Source organism: Musca domestica, unplaced genomic scaffold, assembly GCF_030504385.1.
Source record: "Musca domestica strain aabys unplaced genomic scaffold, Musca_domestica.polishedcontigs.V.1.1 87, whole genome shotgun sequence".
Taxonomy (NCBI): domain Eukaryota; kingdom Metazoa; phylum Arthropoda; class Insecta; order Diptera; family Muscidae; genus Musca; species Musca domestica.
The window spans coordinates 49,966-70,090 of NW_026712423.1; the positions used below are offsets into that span (position 1 = coordinate 49,966).

The window sequence follows — 20,125 nt, forward strand, 5'->3', positions numbered from 1 at the left end:
AGGAAATTATTCAGTAATGAATGCTTACCTCAGTATGAAATGCTGGTTTTTGGCGTTGTTTTGGTATTGAAGGTTGCGAGAAACGGCCATTGTGCGTCGTTGATGATGATGCCGATGGCGGTCCCAGATATGATTTTTCACTTGCAGACGATGATGATGACGTTTGACGTCCATTTGGCATATGTGTTGAGGAAGGAGGCAACAAGGAACCTGGTGGACCTTTGGGTGGTGCCATGCCACTACTTAAACGATTCACCGATTGCCCTGGATAGCCACCACGTCCATTGTAAGGTGGTTTATTATCAGCCTGTTTGACATAAGGCGCTTGTCTTAATTGCTGTTGATGTTGTTGATAGTGATGTGACGGCGGTGGTTGTTGTGATTGTGGCGGAGGTGGAGGCTGCAAACGCGATGATGACGATGAGGAGGACGACATTGGCGATATTAGCGACGACGATGCTGGACTTGTGGGCACAATGCCAGGCAGTACGGCATTAGGGGGCATTTGCCGGTGTCCTGAATTCGAAATGCCCACCGTATAAAGATTAATAAAATCTTTGACTTTGGAGTAGTCACCCAATTTGGCAGCAATGTCATCATCATCCTCGGATGGATTTACGCGACGAGGCTCAGAGAATAATGCTACCTCGCGATTTGACGATGATGATGCTTGTACTTGCTGCCTTTCCGATTTTTCACGTTCTCTTCGCACTTTTCGTTCATATTCATAGTCATCCATGCTAGAAGAAAGTTCAAAAAAAAAAAAACAAAAAAGAGAAAGTTAATAACAATTAAAGATCAACGAAACAACATGAAAAAAACACACATTCACACATAAACAATTTGCAACAATTTCACAAAATATTCTTGCGACAAAAAAATATAATAGAATCACATTTATTTTTTAATTTATACCTTATACGATCTTAACTTAATTTTATTGGTGGGACATTCATACTACGGCAGCACAGCGAAAGACTCCCTTGGGAATCTAACATACTAAATAGGGGTGGGTTTGTCGTACTATGAACTCTTCGTGTATTACCTGCATCAATGGTTTTCTCAAAATTTTCTCAAGATACAAGTTTAAAAGCGTTCAGCATTCGAAGAATTGCAAGCTGCTTATTTTAAAGTTTGCTTGTAGAAGTTAATAGAATTGTTATTTTTTTGTTAACAAAACATTGTTAGTTATATGATAAAACACTATCGCTTTCTGCCATTTTAGATTTATCGCGATTTCAACAAAAGAAGATGCATCCAAAAAATTCTATAACAATGATTGATAGAAAAAAACATATGTTCGTGCTATTTCATGTAAACAACCCATCGTTACCTGTCATTCACAGTGGTTGAGTAAGTGTGGTTAGGACACTATTGTGATTTATTTAATTCCAGCAGGGTTGTATTTGCTATACATCGCTTGACATGTTAAACTAATTTGGAAGATCACAATGGAAGATATTACAATAATTTTCTTTTTGATTAACTTTTTTTGTGCAGAATGGAACAAAACAAAAAAATGTGAAGAGTTGAATGTGTGTGCATGCCTGGATGCAAGCAGTAACTTGTTAGGGTGGTTCATAAGTAAATGCTTTGGAAATTATTTTATTTAACAGAATAATGAAATATTTTGTAGAAACCTAAATTTTCGATTGTTTTCGGATTAAATTTGGCCTTCTGCTTAAATTAATTATACATAAGAAAGATACTCTAGTCTATAGCATTGAAGCAAATTTCATAGGCGGATGTAGTCCGACATCGGATAAAAACCTAAGCTAAACAAGAGTATTAAGGTGGGAGTACATAAAACACTTTGTTGACTGGCTTAAGTCATCGACTGGCTTCTTCGTAGAGGAACAAAAGAGTTTTAGGTTGACTTAGTTCGATTTTGGGCCTATGCTCCTTTGTTCTATTCCGAAGAAGCCAGTCAACAAGATCGTTTTATGTATACTCACCATTATATTTTATTATTTTCCCATTAGCGTAACTATAGAACATTAATGGGATGTTCTCCATGGAATGTTTTCCTTGGAATTCCGATTCCTATAAAAACAATAGGTTATAGGAAATGTCATGGTACAATGAAGAGAAGGTAGGTCAACTTTGAAAAAATTGCAAGTATAGAGGTCTACCTGTTTGGCTTGTAATGTAAAAAAGCAAACAACTTGTTGCATTGATTTTGAATAAATAATTTAAAACCGCGAAAACTGAATGATAGTTCAAAATTTCTTATCAAAATCATATTCTATATATCTCTTATGGTTTATTTCGCGACAAAAACTGTAGATTTTGTCGATGCATATGTTGCAATAAGCATTTTGAAAAGACCCGAATTTGAATATTTTCTGAACAATTTTTTATTATTGAAAAGAATACGCACACATAAACAAATGAAGTTGACATATTAAGCCAGAAAAATAAAAAAAATGAAATCATATGGTAGTTCTGCCCTACCTTGAATTCATTGTACCATGGGAAATGCCTTATATATATATATATATATATATATATATATATATATATATATATATATATATATATTTATATAATTATAAAGGTCAAGTTCGAAGATGGGCTATATCGGTCCACTATATCGTATAGCCCTAATATAACGGTACCCCGATATTCGGTATTTTGATAATTTTAACCACATTTTTCAATGTTATTGCCTAAAATTCTACACAAAGAGTTCCCTGTGAGTACAATTTTTTTAAGGGTTTGTCATAATTTTTTGAATTTTTCACACATTTTTTCTAGGATTGATTTTGAAAAATCCCTTTTTAACTATTTTCACCTTTAAACGGTAAAATGTTTTTCATTCTTTGTTTTGTTATTATTTTTAAATTCATCTAAGAAACTACATCACAAAATGCGAATTTAAAAGCATATCTTAATTGTTTTGTTTGTGTAAATGCATTTACACAAAATATTTTTTTAAAGAAAAAATGCAAAATGTTCTTTTTGACAAACAGATCAGATCGTCCACCTTATTTATGTTTAATCAGCTGTTTCTCTATTGAGACGTCAATACTAGCAAGCATTCACAATAGTGTGATATTACTGTTTATCTGATTAAACTTTTATTGTTGTGAATTATTTCATCAAAAACAATGATAATACCTATATAGTTGTTGGTAATGATTCTTTCAAGACAACACATGCAATCTTTTATAGACAACGGGGTCAGGGTTGCGGTTAACAATGATTCGCTATAACAACAAATACACATCAAAATACAACTCTATTATATATATATATATATAGAGAGAGAGAGAGAGAGGAGAAAACACAGTTTGACAAAAAGAGAGATAGAGAGTGAGAGTAAACAAATTGTGTTCGACCGTAAACGGTGGGCAAAAGCAAGCAAGTGCAAATATAATTAAGGGAAGAGCTTATGAAAATGAAATTATTAAAACTGATGCCCGTAAATAAAAGCACATTTAATTAAAAAACCACAACAACACACGCAAAGTGATACCAGAATTTGTTAATCTAATATAACAACAACAACATATACATTTGGGTACAAAGAAATATCCAAGAATTGCAACAAACATTCCAAAGTGTGAGACAAGGTGAACAATTGATTTGTTGTTGTCGGTTTAATTTATTCACACCTCATCTCACTTGCTTCGGACAAAGGGACATAACAGACAAAACAAAACATAGATAAAAATAAATACGTAACTTACTTGCAAATAAATATTCAAAATAATTGACAATATTTTTTTCTGTCTGTCCACACAGAAAACCTTTTTATATTGGTTAGGCGCTACTGCGGCAGCTGCTGATCTCTGTGTGTGTGTTTTGTTCTTGTTGTTCGTAAAGGTTTGAAATAATTTAATTCCGTTGTTGATTGATTAATTGTTTTTGTAGCCACAATTAAATTGTATTATGCGTGGGGGAACAACAACAAAATATAACATTCTCCACACGAGGAGAGAGAGAGAGAGGTATGTGTGTTAAAAGAGAGAGAGATAGTGAAAGAAAAGTGTATATTAAGGGAAAACGTGGCTAAACAAATAACAAAATTCAGGGGATCCCCTCTCTCTAAATGAGTAATCCTTTGGTATGCGTTGTGTATTTGACTTTAAAACATTAAATGTGTCTTGTTCTTTCGATTTATAACAAATAGGGAATTGTATTCCTTGTCTTGTTGCCGTCTATCGTTGTAGGTAATATTTCTTGTTTTCCAAAAAATGTCTTTGTTTTGGAAATAAATCTTGCGAGATTTTCACATTTCTTGTGGGATCTCTCAATTTGTTAGACATTATTGTGAATGGTAGGTTTTCTTTTGTTGCTTGGGTAAATATTGCAGGTTTTACTTGTTGTTGTTTTATATTGCTTTAAAGATAATTTTCTTTGCGATTTTATAATTCACAATATATAGGTAGGTATTTTTTTTAGAAAAGGCATTGACATTTTGTTTGTGTGTTTTTTTTCGTGTGATTTGTATAAAAAACTATTTTTCATTATTGCTGTTAAACCTGAAAATAAGCAAAGAAGAAGTTAAAGAATAATTAGCAAAGCTTTAAAATTTTTATTATTAAATAAAAAACGAACAAGCAAAACAAAATTTATGAATCTTATTTGAATTGAAATTATATTTATCTTCGATTTCAGTCACAATAATACAATTCGCTATTTAATTCGATGATCAGCTGGTCTTGATGTCTTATATGTCTTACTGGATGACCAGCTGTTTTCCTCTTAACTAGCTAAGTGCATCTTTATTGTGAATTATTCGTATGAAAAAACAGGGTGTGTTGAAAAAACTGCAACTAATTTCAGACTGCTGTCATTTCTATGCCACTCGTCCGACAGCTGTTAAAATTATTCCAGTTACAGCTCATTATATTGTTTAGAAGCGTACAAAAGCATTTTCCAGAAAAAAAGTTATTCGTGATGGAATTCAAGCGTTATAGTGTGATTTCTTTATATATGGCTGGAAAACCACAAGTGGCTATCGTTAGAGCACTCCAGCATTTAAATGTGAATTAATCTTTTATCGTACTATCGCTCGTTACCGTGATGCTGGTAGCGTAGCCCGACGTCAAGGAAGTGGACGGAAGAAAACAGCAACATTAATAGAAATGGTTCGAAAAGTAAAGAAGAGGCTTAATCGAAACCCGCGTCGTAGTGGCCGAAAAATGGCTCGTGAGCTGCAATTTCCAGCAATATTCCATTCCATTGAAAATGAACTTGGAATGAAAGCCATTGAAATTCCAAAAATTGCAAGAACTTACACCGCAACAGAAAGAAAATAGACTTAAAAGAGCTAAAGAGTTGCTTCGCTTGGGCGAAAGTGGTGAACTGCCGAATTTGGTTTTCCCCGATGAGAAAACCTTCGTTGTCCAGCAGTTAGTAAACAATCAAAGTGATCGTGTTTACTTGCCAAAGAGGTCAAAACATTATTAAAAACATTGATCCTCCGAGCAGGATCCAGAATAGAACTGACAATCGAAGAGGGAGATTGGACTCTATTCTAATTTACATTGATCCTTCAAGCTGGATCTAGAATTGAAACTACATCCAAAGAATATGGTTGTCCTTTATTTTTCCCTTTCTACATTGATGCTTCGAGACGGATCGAGAATGGAATCTACAGCCAAGCGTCGCGGTTGTATTTCTTTCTCAATAGAAAATAGAATTGACAATCGAAGAGGGAGATTGGATTCTATTCTCATTAACATTGGTCTTTCGAGCCGGATAAAGAATTGAATCAACAACCAAATCATTCGGTTGGTTTTCCAAGCCCTTAATATTGCTTCAGTCGAGCCAAATAGAGAATAGAGTTGACAATCGAAGAGGGAGATTGGACTCTATTATCATTACTAAAAACATTGATCCTCCGAGTAGGATCCAGAATAGAACTGACAATCGAAGAGGGAGATTGGATTCTATTCTCATTACACCACAGCGTTTTATATATTCTCACCTTGAGAATCGAGTAATTGGCTTTGATTCTACACAGTATATTTTTCAAAGATATTGGTTCATGTTGTTAACTTTTGACAATCATTCACAATAATATTTTTCGCAGTTTTGGAGTTGATTAATTGTGCTACCTAAAGTCGAATTTTATTGCGACATGGATAGTTCCTAGGATTGTTGCCAGCATTTACATTCCAATTATAACCCATTATAGGTAAAATTTTTTATGCAGACCCCAAAGGATAACGCAAAACATATGTCAAAAGAATTCTATTTAAAGCGTCACAAATACCAACAAACTTAAATAGATGTGTTTATCTATTTGTTGGCAAAGCCAACAATGTGTTCTGCAGCACATCGCCCTCTCACATTATCCTTGTCCGTTTGCACTACTTTTTGCCCAAGCAGAAACATTAAAGCAACATGTTTTTTCCCTCGCTCTCTTATTAAAAATGTATATAGTATAACAACAACAAAAATATATAATAATAAAAAAATTTACATAATATTCATGAAATATGTTGATACTATAGTTCTGTTTCTACTCCGTCTATCAACCGGCTACCTTCATCTCATCTCCCCCCCGACCATCGTTATGGATTCATCCCATTTGTGGTTGTGGCACGTTTTCACCGAGATCTGTTTGTTGTGGACCAGAGAGAGTGAGTGTGTTTAGTATGTCGTCTGATAAAATTCCACGTTTTGTTTGTTGCTGTTGTTTTTTTTTCTACTATCTTTTCTTTTTGTATTCATATTTATTAAAAAAAAAGAAAACATCACAGAATATAGAAGCAGCTGAAGAAGGAGAAAAAAGCGGCATAATAAAATAATGATGATATGAATAGGATGTTGCGAAAAAAGTAGGAGTAGAGTAGAGCAGAAGTATTGCAAACAAACAACAACAGCAACAAAAAAAGGACTTTAATAAGCGACAAAAAATGGAAATTTTAATACACTGCGATTTTTTCTTTAATCTAGTGGGTGGGCGGGGGTAAAAAACGTGAGGCAACACACTCACTGAGCATTGGCATGGAGAAAAAATGGTAAATTTTTATTGGAATTTATTTTCTGGTTTTATTACTAGTGAACCTTTCTGGGCCGTACACATTTGCTGACTGCATCATTTCGAGATGAATTAGAGGCAGTAGCCAGGGAAATAAAAACAGCAACAAAAAAGTAAGAGTAAATAGGAGCAAAAAAATATGGAAATAACTACGAAGTCATTTTTATTGGGCCCAAAAAAGAAATGCAATCTGTGGATGGCGAAATGAGCTTTAAACAAATAAATTAAATAAATATGCAAAGAAATATCATTTGTCCCCAAATTGGATCTTGTTACTTTCATTGCATTTCGGTGTAATCAGATATAAGAAGGGTAGTCTTTATTGAAAAATCATACCTAGGATCCTGAATTAATAGTGTCATTAATTTCCTCAATGTTGCATCTACTTTGATAGAAGATTAGTAAAGAGAAACGAAGAAGAAGGAAAAAAATTGAATTTACGAATTTTGTCTTCTGCAAAACAGTGGACTTTTTGATATACGGATTTTATCCTATTAGCTATTCGGTAAAAATGGAAAACCGATCTTCTCTTTGCGATTTTAACAACACGAAAAGTGGTAGAATCAAATAATTGAGAATCGACCTACGTCTCCCTAGTTTATAACCAAACAAACTATGTAACCCTTGCTCAATAATAAACAAAGACTTAAAATGGTAAACGCTGGACAGAGTGTATTATGAAAAAATAGTTAATGTGAAAAATATGTAGAGTCGCTGCTCACAGCAGAGACATGTTAGAATAAAAAACATAATTACAGAGCAGTTTTAAAATAACATTTTATGTAAACCAAAAATTTTAACATATGTTCCCAAGCGTTGATATGCCAAAATGTTTTAAATGTCTTGTCAAAAATAAGTAGATTTGCATATGTTTTCTTGTACGACGCAAATCGAAGGTTGTTACGATATAAATTTTTCAACAATTTTCACAAATTTCAATAATTTTTCATTCAATGTTTTTAATTCCAAAATCGGTTTGACAGTTCATTGTCCCAGCAGCTGTGTCGATTTGACTACCTGTATTCTTCTACCATGGACCGTAGATTACGAAAAGTTGTAGAATCGAATTATCGCAAGTCGACCTAAACATCCCTACTTTACAACCAAACAAACTAGGCAACCCCAGTTCAATAGTAAAACCCACCATTATTGTGGGTTAAAAATTCGGCCGGCTTATCTTAGCTGCTAGTTTACTTGTTAAATTTAAATATTCTTCACCTCTGACAATTGTTTCACACAACTTGTTCCAGTGTTGTTAATAAAAATAGCATGAAATCAAATGCTGGATAAGCAATGAAAAAATGTAGAATCAAATAATCGAAATGCGACCTACATAACCCAAGTTGCTAACCGAATGAACTATGTAACCCTTGCCATTATTTTGGAATTAAATTTCCTAATCAGTATTATTGTGATTGAAATTGTTTTATGGAAGATAAACAAATTCCAATCAATATATAAATAGGAAAAATCTAACTATTGCGCCACAAAATATTGTGTGAATTTAAGATTTCTTTTTAAATGTTTATACTTCTTACTTCACAGTTCTTTTCTCATATTCTGTCCAAATATTTTTGATAAAGATAATATGAATTTAAATGCTGCGGCAGCCAACAAGAAAAAAATTCAAATGCATTACATTGGAAAGTTAAGATGCTGAAAACTGTTTGTCCACATCATCAAAGAAGCCAAAGGCAAAACTGTGACACACAAAGAAACTTAGCCATCTATCTATCTCAGCACAGCAATACAATTCAATATTTCTCTTTTTTCGGGAAAATATTAACTTTGTAAGAAAAACTTAACCTTTCGGTTTTTTTGTAATAAATATTTTTTTGCAGAAATGTGTGTTGTCTTTTCATGTAAACAATGGAAATTTTGCACAGTGTAGTGACCATGGTAGAAGAATACAGGTAGTCGCATCGACACAGCTGCTGGGACAATGAACTGTCAATCTAAATTTGAAATTGAAAATGTTGAATGAAAAACTATTCAAATTCGTAAAAATTGTTGAAAAATGAATATCAAACAATCTCCGATTGGCGTCGTATAAGAAAACATTTGAAAATATACTTATTTTTGAAAAAGACATTTCAAAACTTTTGACATATCAACGTTCCCAAGCGTTGATGCATATTCTTCTACCATGGTAGTGACTAATAGGTGTTCGGGACAGCTTAAATGTCGACATTTTTTGGTTGGCTACTCCGTCAAGACGAGGTTGGTACGATACCCTGGTTATTCATGTACCATTGATGTCGACACTTTCAAAATGTCATATATTTGCTTGGTATGTTGTTTACTAGATATTTATTCACAATAAGATAGACCGCATTAAGATTGCTGCTGAAATACTTATTTATTGGTCATTCACAATGATTTTTTGCCTGCTTTGGCTTTGATTATGGCGCAGTAACAAGGAGTTCGTGCATATTTTAAAAACCAGATGAAATGAAATATTTTTTCTGTGATTTCAATCACAATAATACATTTTGACATAAATTTAGTAGTCAGCTGGCGTGGCTGGGGGATCTTATACTTGGGCCATGGCTTTGATCGTTTATTCCTGCTGGAAGGCCTATTTACTGACCATTCAAAATGACTTTCTGACAGCTTTAACTTTGATAATTTATTCCTGCTGGAACACAAGCACGATTGCTAACACATGATCGGCCTCGTTTACATTGAAGCTCTTTAAAATGAAACAATTTCTAAATGTTTCTTCTTCGATGCACTGTGCCGCAACTTACTTTAACGGAAACATTTGTGCACTCAATTGTAAAGTAACGTAACAAAGCTGAATATAAAGGAAGTCGTTTTTTTTTCTCTCTCCAGAGATAGGTTTTTTTTCAACTTCGTCTACTCTTCCAACAAACTTACGAATACAATTTGTCGACGTTGCCTATGGGGCGATGTTATTAAGGAGACTGAGTAAGTGAGAGAGATGATAGTAAAGAAGAAAATATTGTTAATATACAAATAATGCTTTACTTTAGTTTCAATTTATTTTAAATTTCCACAGAACCCTTAAAGTATGCAATAAATTGATGTTTTCAATTTTGTGAAGTTATAATTTTAAAAATACAAGAAGGGTTTTTTGTAGGTCATAAGATTTATTAATGCGAAATATTGAATGAGCCGTCAACACAAATTATATAGAACACCCATGGTCGGTAATATGTCGAACAACAAAACAACTTTGTTACTCACGCAAACAAGTGAGAAGAACAACATTTTTGTTTGCGTTCTCCTTCCTTACTAGTTTTTCGGGTAGAGGAACGTCTTTCTTTAGTTTCAATCACAATGAGTATTTTAAAATATTTTAGTTATATTAAATGTAAAGTAATAATTTTAAGATTATGGAGCAGGATGTTGATCAACATTAAATAGGATTTTTGTATGGGTCATTATGAGCCGTTAACGGACAATAAGACATCTTTTTAACAAACAAGTGAGAAAAACATATTCGTTTGCCTTCTCTTTACTGATTTTTCGTCTAGAGGAACGCTTTTCTTTCCTACTTGGATGCCAATCCCAATAAGTATTTTGATATGTTTTAGTTTTATTAAATGCAAAAGTAATAATTTTAACAAAATGGAGTAGGATGTTGAGCCATATTAAACAGGATTTTTATAGTCCATCAGGTTTATCAACGCTAATTATTAAATCAACACGTATTATATAGAAATCCCATGACAGGTAGCAGACAATAACACAACTGTTTAACTATTGCAAACAAGTGAGAATAGCAGTATATTTGTTTGAGAAGAGTGGAGAATTCAAGAGAATGTTGCCTCTAACTTTTACTGGTAGAGGAACGTTTTTCTTTCGAAGTGTGTTTTCAATCACAATAAGTAATATGATATGTTTTAGGTTTATAACCGCTAATTATTAAATCAACACGAATTATGTAGAAGACCCAAGTAGACAATGGCCAACTATTTAACACTTGCAAACAATTGAGAATTACAACATATTTGTTTGAGAAGAGAAAAGAATTCAAGAGAATGTTGCCTTAAACTTTCACTGGTAGAGGAACGCTTATCTTTCGCAGTGTGTTTTCAATCACAATAAGTAATTTGATATGTTTTAGTTATATTAAATGCAAAACAATATTTTTAAGAAATAAAAGATAATGGAGGAACAGTTGCAGTCGCTATAGGTTTATATTGGTCTTGAAACTATCATTGAGCCAAGAGAATCACTATGTTGTATTTTAGTTAGAAAGACGTTTTAGTGCAAATCAAAGGCATTTTTCTTTAAAAAATCATTAATTTAAATGTGAATCAATAAAAATAATTAAAAGTACTAAATTATTGATTCCTCTTGTCTTTGAAAATACCATTTGTTGTCTGCGTAAAAAACGATAAATATATATTTATTATTTATCAACAGACACTACAAAGAAGCTCTTTCTCAATCTCAAATTCCCCGCCATTCTACCTGAATTCTTTTTTTTTTACAAAATTGTTAGACCATAAAATTTAAAGCAAAGCAAAAAGTTTATCAATTATTTATCTCATTTGTGTGTGTGTTTGTGACTTTTAATTCCCCATCCAATGTTCGAAACATTTTTTTATCTAATTTAATATTAATCACTGCCTGAATGTAGGCTTTACAATTTCTGCTTCTTCGCCTTCTCGCCTCTTTGTGTACCTTGTGTCTTTAGTGATTTTCAAAAGTGTTCCATTTTAATTACTTTGATGCATATCTTGTGTAAATATCTTTGCCTTAAAATAGACTCTGAAATGTGTGTGTGTGTGTGCGACCCCACCAAAATTGTGTGCCAAGGTATTTGCGCCGGGAGGAGTGTGGTGGTTTTTCCCAATTGTATTATTAATATTTAATGACCTTTCTAACGGCTTTCCAGAGAGTTAAATTAATGTTTATTGAATGTGCGGCGTTCGTTCAATTTTTTGTGACCTTTCGACCTTTGCTTACTTCTTATTTGTATTTGTAGTGGCTGTTACTTTGATGGGATTAAGAGGAAAATTTAATTATTTGTCGGCAATTTTTTTGTCCACATCCGGTGGGTGCTTGTGTATTGGTGAAGTTGGAGAGCAGACTTAACATTTTAATAAAAAAAAATAAGAGAAGAAACAAATAGCTAAGATGGGTTAGAAAATCTATTATTAGTAAATTTTTTAGAGGTTTTGAGGTTCAATAATTCTCAAACAGCAGAAAACCATTTAGGGAGTCTTCGATCAGCATTTTATCAAATCATAGATTCAAACCAATGCAAGCACTCTCTTTAATTTGGACTAAAAGTTTACCGGTTTTTGGGTAGGAGAATAATAAGCACTGCATGAAAGCTGTCAACTCAGTGAACTCGGTGGTGTAAACACAATTAACGAATTTCTCAAAAGCAATGGCCTTTGCAAGCTATCCATTCTATCTTTACATGCAATGTTTCGCCACCGCAGCTAGAACCCACTATGACAAACAAATACCAATTTGTAGACAAATCCATGAAAAAATGTGGCAAAAATCATCAAAATACCGAATATCGGGAGGTACCGTTATATGTTGACTATACCAAACGTGGACCGATATATGTCATTTTCAATACCAACCATCCTAGACATAATTCAAATTATTCTGCTAAATTTGGATGCTCTACGTCAAATAATGTGGCCTGTATCGTGATTTCATCAGACAGACGGGCATCGTTAAATCGACTTAGAATTTTATGCTGATTATGAATATATATACATTATGGGGTCCACGACGAATATTTAGGGATGTTACAAACGGAATGACAAAGTTTATATACCCTCCTTTCCAAGGTGGAGGGTATAAAAATACGTTGACGTTCAAAATCTTTTAACTACTCTTTGTTTACATTTCGCTTTTCTTTCGTGTTGTGCTTCCATTCACAATAGGTGTTTTGACAGCTATTGTAGATCATCAGCTGCAGTAAATCGAGTACCATCTATTGATTGTGTCATGAATTAAATCATGTGTCCATAAATTTTTTTGTGATTGAATAATGAGCAAATTGTGAAAAACGTAAACAAATGTTGGAAAGGTGGAAAATACTATTATTGCGGAATTGACCAAAATTCATTATTGTGATGTGTGATGTGGTGGGAATATCCATTAATTACGACACCAGAAGAGACCCCCTTTGAAATATAACCAATACCCAACAAAAAAGCCTAACCCCTAAAACTGTCATAAAAATAATTCTTCGAATTCTATAAACAAATATTTATGTTTGTATGTAGAGAACACAATCTAAAGCACTTATATATTTTACTTGAATACAAAAACAAAAAAAAAAACAATATTGTAAAATGATTGACCAGTTGGGCTGAAGGAAATTACAAATTCCTGGTATTACAAAAGTGATGATGTTATACCTTTTTCGAAAACTGGAAAAACAGGTAAGAGGTGTTATGGAGTGATAGATTGTGGTTTTCAATGTTTACATAGCTAACTGGAGATGTTTCGAGAATTTACTTTTAAATATTAAAATGTAATATATACATATTTTTGTGAAGTTTATTTTTTGGGGTTTTATCAATATGTTATGACAAACTCACACACACACATACAGACCACACAAATAGACCACACATTTGTATGTACATTCTTGTGTGTACTATTAAACTTGAACAAGATGGTAGTAGTTGTAAGGCTAATCAAATATTTATAATCATATTAGGGTTAGTTGAAGATGCAAAAAAAAAGAAAAGAACAAGAAAATCTAATGTAAGGCAAGCCAACTGACTTTGGTTTAAAGATTCTGGCAACGAAGAGAGAGTTTGAAAACAAAACCAAAAGACCAAGTTTTCAGACAAACAAAAACACACTACTGAAACATATTTGTAGGAAACAACAAGAATTGTTGCCAAAATGTGTGCAATTTTAATATGAGTAAATTACAGTTGAAATTGATTTGAAAGTAAAGCATACTTTTAGGGACTTAAATGAACATTTAAAGAAAAAAATGAAATGTTTTTTTTTTTTAGTTAGAAGATACCTCCCACAATTTTTTAAATATTTAAATTATGTAGAGCTAGATAAAATTTCAAACTATTAAATACAGGGTGACAGTCCGTTGGACTATTGTGTCTGGAGTATTTTGGAAAGCAAATTTCAAAATCGCGAAACCTATGTGGGAGAGGTACCGGAAGAAATGGTCTGATCTTCATCATCTTTATAACATAACTTGTGTTGATGGAAATATTGAGATGTACAAAGTCTGAATGAGGACGGATGTTAATTTCGCGTTTTATGAGCCTCATGGATATTCAAAATGTTAACCCTTTTTGGGGGAGGTACCAAAAGTAGTGGATCGATATATGGGTTAATAAAATATTGTGATGAAGATAACCGGAGGCTTATTTCGGATTTTTTAATCGTTTCGGGTTTTCAAAACTTTTACCCTTTGTGCGGAAAGTACCAGAAGGAATGGTCCAATCTCTACCATCTTTATAACACATCTTGTGTTGATGGAAATATTGAGATGTACCAAGTCTGAATGGAATCGGATATTAATTTCGCTTTTTATGAGCTTATATGTAAACAAAATTTTTATCCTCTGTGGGTTAGGTACCAGAAGTAATGGGTCGATATATTCCATGTTCACACCAGACCTTGGATTAATAAAAATATCGTGAAGTGTGTAATTTGAAGACAATCGGACACTACCCTTTTACCCTTTGTGGGGGAGGCACTTGATGCAGTGGACCGATATTATCCATTATTGCACCTGACTTAGAACTAACGCAAAGATTAGGATTTGCTAAAATATTTTTTGTTTGTTTTTTTTTTAATTTCGACCTTTTGTGGGGGAGGTGCTAGAAGGAGTGGACCGATATATTCCATCTTAATAACAGACCTTGGGTTGATAAAAATATTGGGATGTGTGAAACTTAAAGACAGTCGGACTCTTACATCATATTTTATAAGAGTTGTAATTACTCAAAATGTTGACCGTTTGTGGGGGAGGTTCTGGATGGAGTGGTCCGATACTGCCCATTTTCGCACCTGACATAGCACTGATGGAAATATTAGGATATGCAAAGTTGGAACAAAATCGGATTATCCTTTTTCTTTCTGTGCAACAAATATTTTTTGAAAATGTCGACCTTTTGTTCCAGAAGGAGTGGACCGATATTGCCCATCTCGGAACTTGATCTAAATTTGACAATAATATTACGATGTACCAGGTTTGTATCAAATCGGATACTCCCCTCGAGAGTTTTCGTGGACACCAGCCAGCCAGACAGACGGACGGACGGACATCACTAGATCGACTCCAAATGTCCTGAAACGGATTTGGTCCAAAGGGACCTGGGGTCTAAAACCGTTATTTCGATGAGGCACGTTTTTGCCGTATCAAATTATTTATGCCCTCTTTAGCCATATGGCTGAGAGTATAATAAATAAACGTGGAGAGGGGGAACAAGCCCCCTCCATTTAGATTAGTTTGCAATGTAAACTTTTAAAATGCCGCTACATCTGTCAACTATTTATAGTTCTACTTTCACAATCTGCTGGATTTTTGAAAAAAAAAACAAAATAATTTTGTCACACAGTTCTATCTATTATTTATTCATTAGGATACACAGAAAGGACTTGTTTTTAGAATATTTTTTCATGTGAAAATTTTGCCAGTATGGTTTTCAAGCTTAAAAATTATTGAGCTCGCCTTAAAGTATGCTATAAATTCTGGAACTCTAACATCCACTTATTACCCTACAACTACGATACTATGACGAATTTCTTATTATATAATGTATAATTTCCAAGTGTATTAATTCTTTCTCACTTGACTCCTAAATGTATGCAACACATTTTCAACTCTATTTAAAAATTACTCACATTTTTTAAATTAACTATCTTTTCCTCTTATTTTTAGAATACTAAATATATATATATATATATATCTTCGTGCCGGAAATTGGCTAAATATTCCAGTTCATCCTTAGCCCAATTAGTTGAAGCAATATAAAATCCATTTTTCATTATGTAGCCAAGAACAAAACAGACAGACGGACAGACAGCTGGTGGCGTCTGTATTAGATGAATGTTTGCACAAAGTTAGCTAGCTATAGCTAGCTTTGTTTTATATACACAACTAACTATCTTCTTCTTCGGGACACACACACATAACTTTGGACAAATTCAAGTTTTATTTACGAGCTGTGTGGACAAAATTTTATAGTTACTCATTAAATATAATTTCAGCACTGACGAGCGAGCTGAGCGAGCTGTTATAGTTGCCAAAGTGATGGTGTTTGTGTGTGAATCAGTTCTATTGTTTTTGTTGTTGCTGTGAAGTTACAGACTTGAAGTTTCCAAGTTAATATATAATGTGTAGATTGGTGTTGTTGTTGTTGGTTTTTTTTTTTCACTTTTTTCCTTTTGGTGGCCGGAAGAATGGTTGCGAACGAGGAATGAAAACGGACCACCAAAAAAGGATACTTGCCTGGTTTCACTTTAATTATTTTAAAAAGGGTATCAAAATCCTAAATAACAAAAATAGAAAAAAAAACGAAGAGCACGAGAGAGAGAGAGAGAGAGCTAAAGAGAAGACAGTTTGAATATATTAAATGAGAATTAATTACTTAAACCCTTAAGTAAATTGTTGGGTCAATTTGTTGTTGTGTTTTTGCTCTGGTGTGTATTTTTACTATTGGCCCACCAAAGGGAATCCTCTGAAGTAGTTTATGCAGAATTTAGGTTAAGAATGGACCTTTTTACCCTAAGTCACGCAACACAAAACCCGTAGAAAAATATAATTAAAATATGATAAAGTGTAAATAATATCATCATGGTTGGGCATGAAAAAATAGAACACAAGTTCTAATGGCAGCCATAAAAAAATGGAGTTGAAAAAATGTTACTTTTGGCCAAGTAAATATTTGTGTTTTGGGGGCTTAGGTTTAATTGAATGGTTATTTTCAACTGGTTGGGGTAGAAAATAATATCAGGTATTAAATAGAGCTAAAATATGACAATGCCCCTAAAAGTATACTTTGAATACAAACTTCTTCCTACGGCTAACTTAATAAAGGCCAGATCATAGGCTAATAAATATTTAGACGCAGATGCTCTTAGATGCTCTCGCCAAAGAAATCTGGAGCTTTTAAGGAATATTTGTTCAAGGACAACCAGATGAAGAAAATGGATTTTTGAAGAATAATTTTTCAAGAAACGTCGATTTTTTAAAGAATAATTTTTAAGGACCACAAGATCAAGAAACGTGAATTTTTTAAAGAATAATTTTTCAAGGACCACAAGATCAAGAATAATTATTCAAGGACCACAAGATCAAGAAACGTGAATTTTTCAAAGAATTATTTTTCAAGGACCACAAGATCAAGAAACGTGGATTTTTCAAAGTATTATTTTTCAAGGACCACAAGATCTAGAAACGTGGATTTTTCAAAGAATTATTTTTTAAGGACCACAAGATCAAGAAAGGTGGATTTTTCAAAAAATTATTTTTTAAGGACCACAAGATCAAGAAACGTGGATTTTTAAAGAATAAATTTTCAAGGACCACAAGAACAAGAATGTTGGATTTTTTAAAGAATATTTTTTCAAGGACCACAAGAACAAGAATGTTGGATTTTTTAAAGAATATTTTTCAAGGATCAAAAACTCCAAGATACGTGGATGTTTTAAGGAATAAATTTTCAAGGACCATAAGAACAAGAATGGTGCATTATTTTAAGGAATATTTTTCAAGGACCAAATCTCCAAGAAACGTGAATATTTTAAAGAATAATTTTTCAAGACCACAAGATCAAGAAACGTGGATTTTTTTAAAGAATAATTTTTCAAGGACCAAATCTCCAAAAAACGTGGATTTTTTAAAGAATAATTTTTCAAGGACCAAATCTCCAAAAAACGTGGATTTTTTAAAGAATAATTTTTCAAGGACCAAATCTCCAAAAAACGTGGATTTTTTAAAGAATACTTTTTCAAGGACCACAAGATCAAGAAACGTGGATTTTTTAAAGAATAATTTTTCAAGGACCACAAGATCAAGAAACGTGAATTTTTTAAAGAATAATTTTTCAAGGACCACAAGATCAAGAAACGTGGATTTTTCAAAGAATAATTTTTCAAGGACCACAAGATCAAGAAACATGGATTTTTTTGAAGAATATTTTTAAGGACCAAATCTCCAAGAAACGTGGATTTTTTGAAGAATATTTTTAAGGACCAAATCTCCAAGAAACGTGGATTTTTCAAAGAATAATTTTTCAAGGACCAAGAGATCAAGAATAAATATTTTGTGTCTAGTACCATCGCTCGTTACCGTGATACTGGTAGCGTAGCCCGACGTCAAGGAAGTGGACTGAAGACAGCAACATCAGCAGAAATGGTTCGAAAAGTAAAGAAGCGACTTTCGACCCAGTCGCAGTGGCCGAAAAATGGCTCATGAACATATCGCAATATTCCATTCGGCAAATGAGCTCGGGGTAAAGCCATTGCAATTCCAAAAAGTGCAAGAACTTACGCCGCAACAGAAAGAAAATAGACTCAAAAGAGCTAAAGAGTTGCTTCGCTTGGCCGAAAGTGGTGAACTGCCAAATTTGGTTTTCTCCGATGAGAAAACATTCGTTGTTCAGCAGTTTGTAAACAAACAAAATGATCGTGTTTACTTGCCAAAGAGGTCAGCTGAAAATGTGCACCTTCGGTTGGCCACCAGGCCTCAAGCGCCGACCATGGTGATGGTGTGTGCCGCCATAACAGTCGATGGCTGCTCTCCGCTTGTATTAATCCATCGTGGCATCAGAATAAATGCCGAATATTATCGTGAACATATTCTGGAGGGTGTATAAAAGCCTTGGACACGCAAACATTTTGGCCGCAGACCTTGGACATTCCAAAAGGACTCAGGAACATCGCACTCAACACGTGCCACCCAAGAATGGTTACAAAATGAGGTTCCTCGTTTCCTTCGCGTTTGACTTTGTTGCAGTTGTTTTATCTCGTCCTATATATTTAATTTTTTATTATAAAAATTCCTGTCTGATTTATGATTACTCCATTGAAAAATATTCCCATTTTCCTTTGTAATCCCATGGGAAAATACAAATTCAATTGCATATTTCTAGGCTTCTCCTTGCTTGCTTCTTAATAAAATCATTGCAACAATAAACTTAATTAAACTTAACTTTGTCTTGTTCTCACCTCAACTCAACTCAAATTAAATCTTATGACTCAACACTTTCTTTGGGGAAATGATGACACTATATAATTGTTGTTGTTAACATTCTACACCTTCTTCATTTGTGCCGCACAATATGTGTTGTGTGTCTATTGAGAGCGAGAGAAGGAATGTGTGTGTGTGTGAATAGAAAACATGTACCAACATGAACTAAAAATGCCACTAATTGAATGTCATTGAATAAAAGCCAAGACACATGTAAAAAAAAAAAACAAAAATAGTAGAGAAAATACAACACAAGTCAAATGGCAAACACGAACAACAACAACAACAAGAACATATTTAGAGTTACTGGAAAGAGCGCACCCGAGAGCGAGTCGGAGAGAGAAGGAAAAGCAAGAAGTAAGACACTCAGCCAAGCAGCCACACAGACTATATTATCAATACCAGACAAAAGGAAGATCCAAGAAGACGAAATAGTGACACACACACACATACTACCACTATCACAATCAACCGGGTCCGGCCTTTTGAGACTGTGAAATTCTAGCTATTCACTCATTCTCAATTACCAAAGTGTAATACAGTTAGTTAACATGGTTGAGAGTCATTGCCAAAGTGTCGGTTGCAATGTCTTTTTGAGGCAAACAACACCAACAAGGGCATTCACATTGGAATGATAACATACCAAGGCAAATAAAAGGGACACCGAAAGCAAGTAATGCAAGACATGGTTCCGGAGTTTTGTAAATAACAAACATTGAATGGAAAAGCTCACAATCATTTTATTCTGTTTTTTTCTTTGCACATAAATGTCCTGCGTGTCTTCTTTCAATCCATAGATATTCTTTGCAAAAAAAAGCACTTTTGAATAGTTAAAGTCACACGCAAGGAATTGGTTTTTGGAAATTGTTACCATAATACAAATGTCCTTAAACATATATAAAAGATTCCTTTAACTGAATTTTTATGGTTTCATTTTCCCTCCACAG

The 20,125-nt window shown here is 33.5% G+C and overlaps 1 protein-coding gene across 1 annotated transcript in view; it reads right to left on the reverse strand.

Annotated features, from left to right (window-relative positions):
• LOC109614186 (AF4/FMR2 family member lilli-like) overlaps nucleotides 1–20,125 on the reverse strand; it is a 313,389-nt gene that overhangs the window by 13,856 nt on the left and 279,408 nt on the right. Inside the window, 1 exon segment of the mRNA XM_059131411.1 lies at nucleotides 29–740. Within this exon segment, the coding sequence (XP_058987394.1) occupies nucleotides 29–740 (712 nt within the window).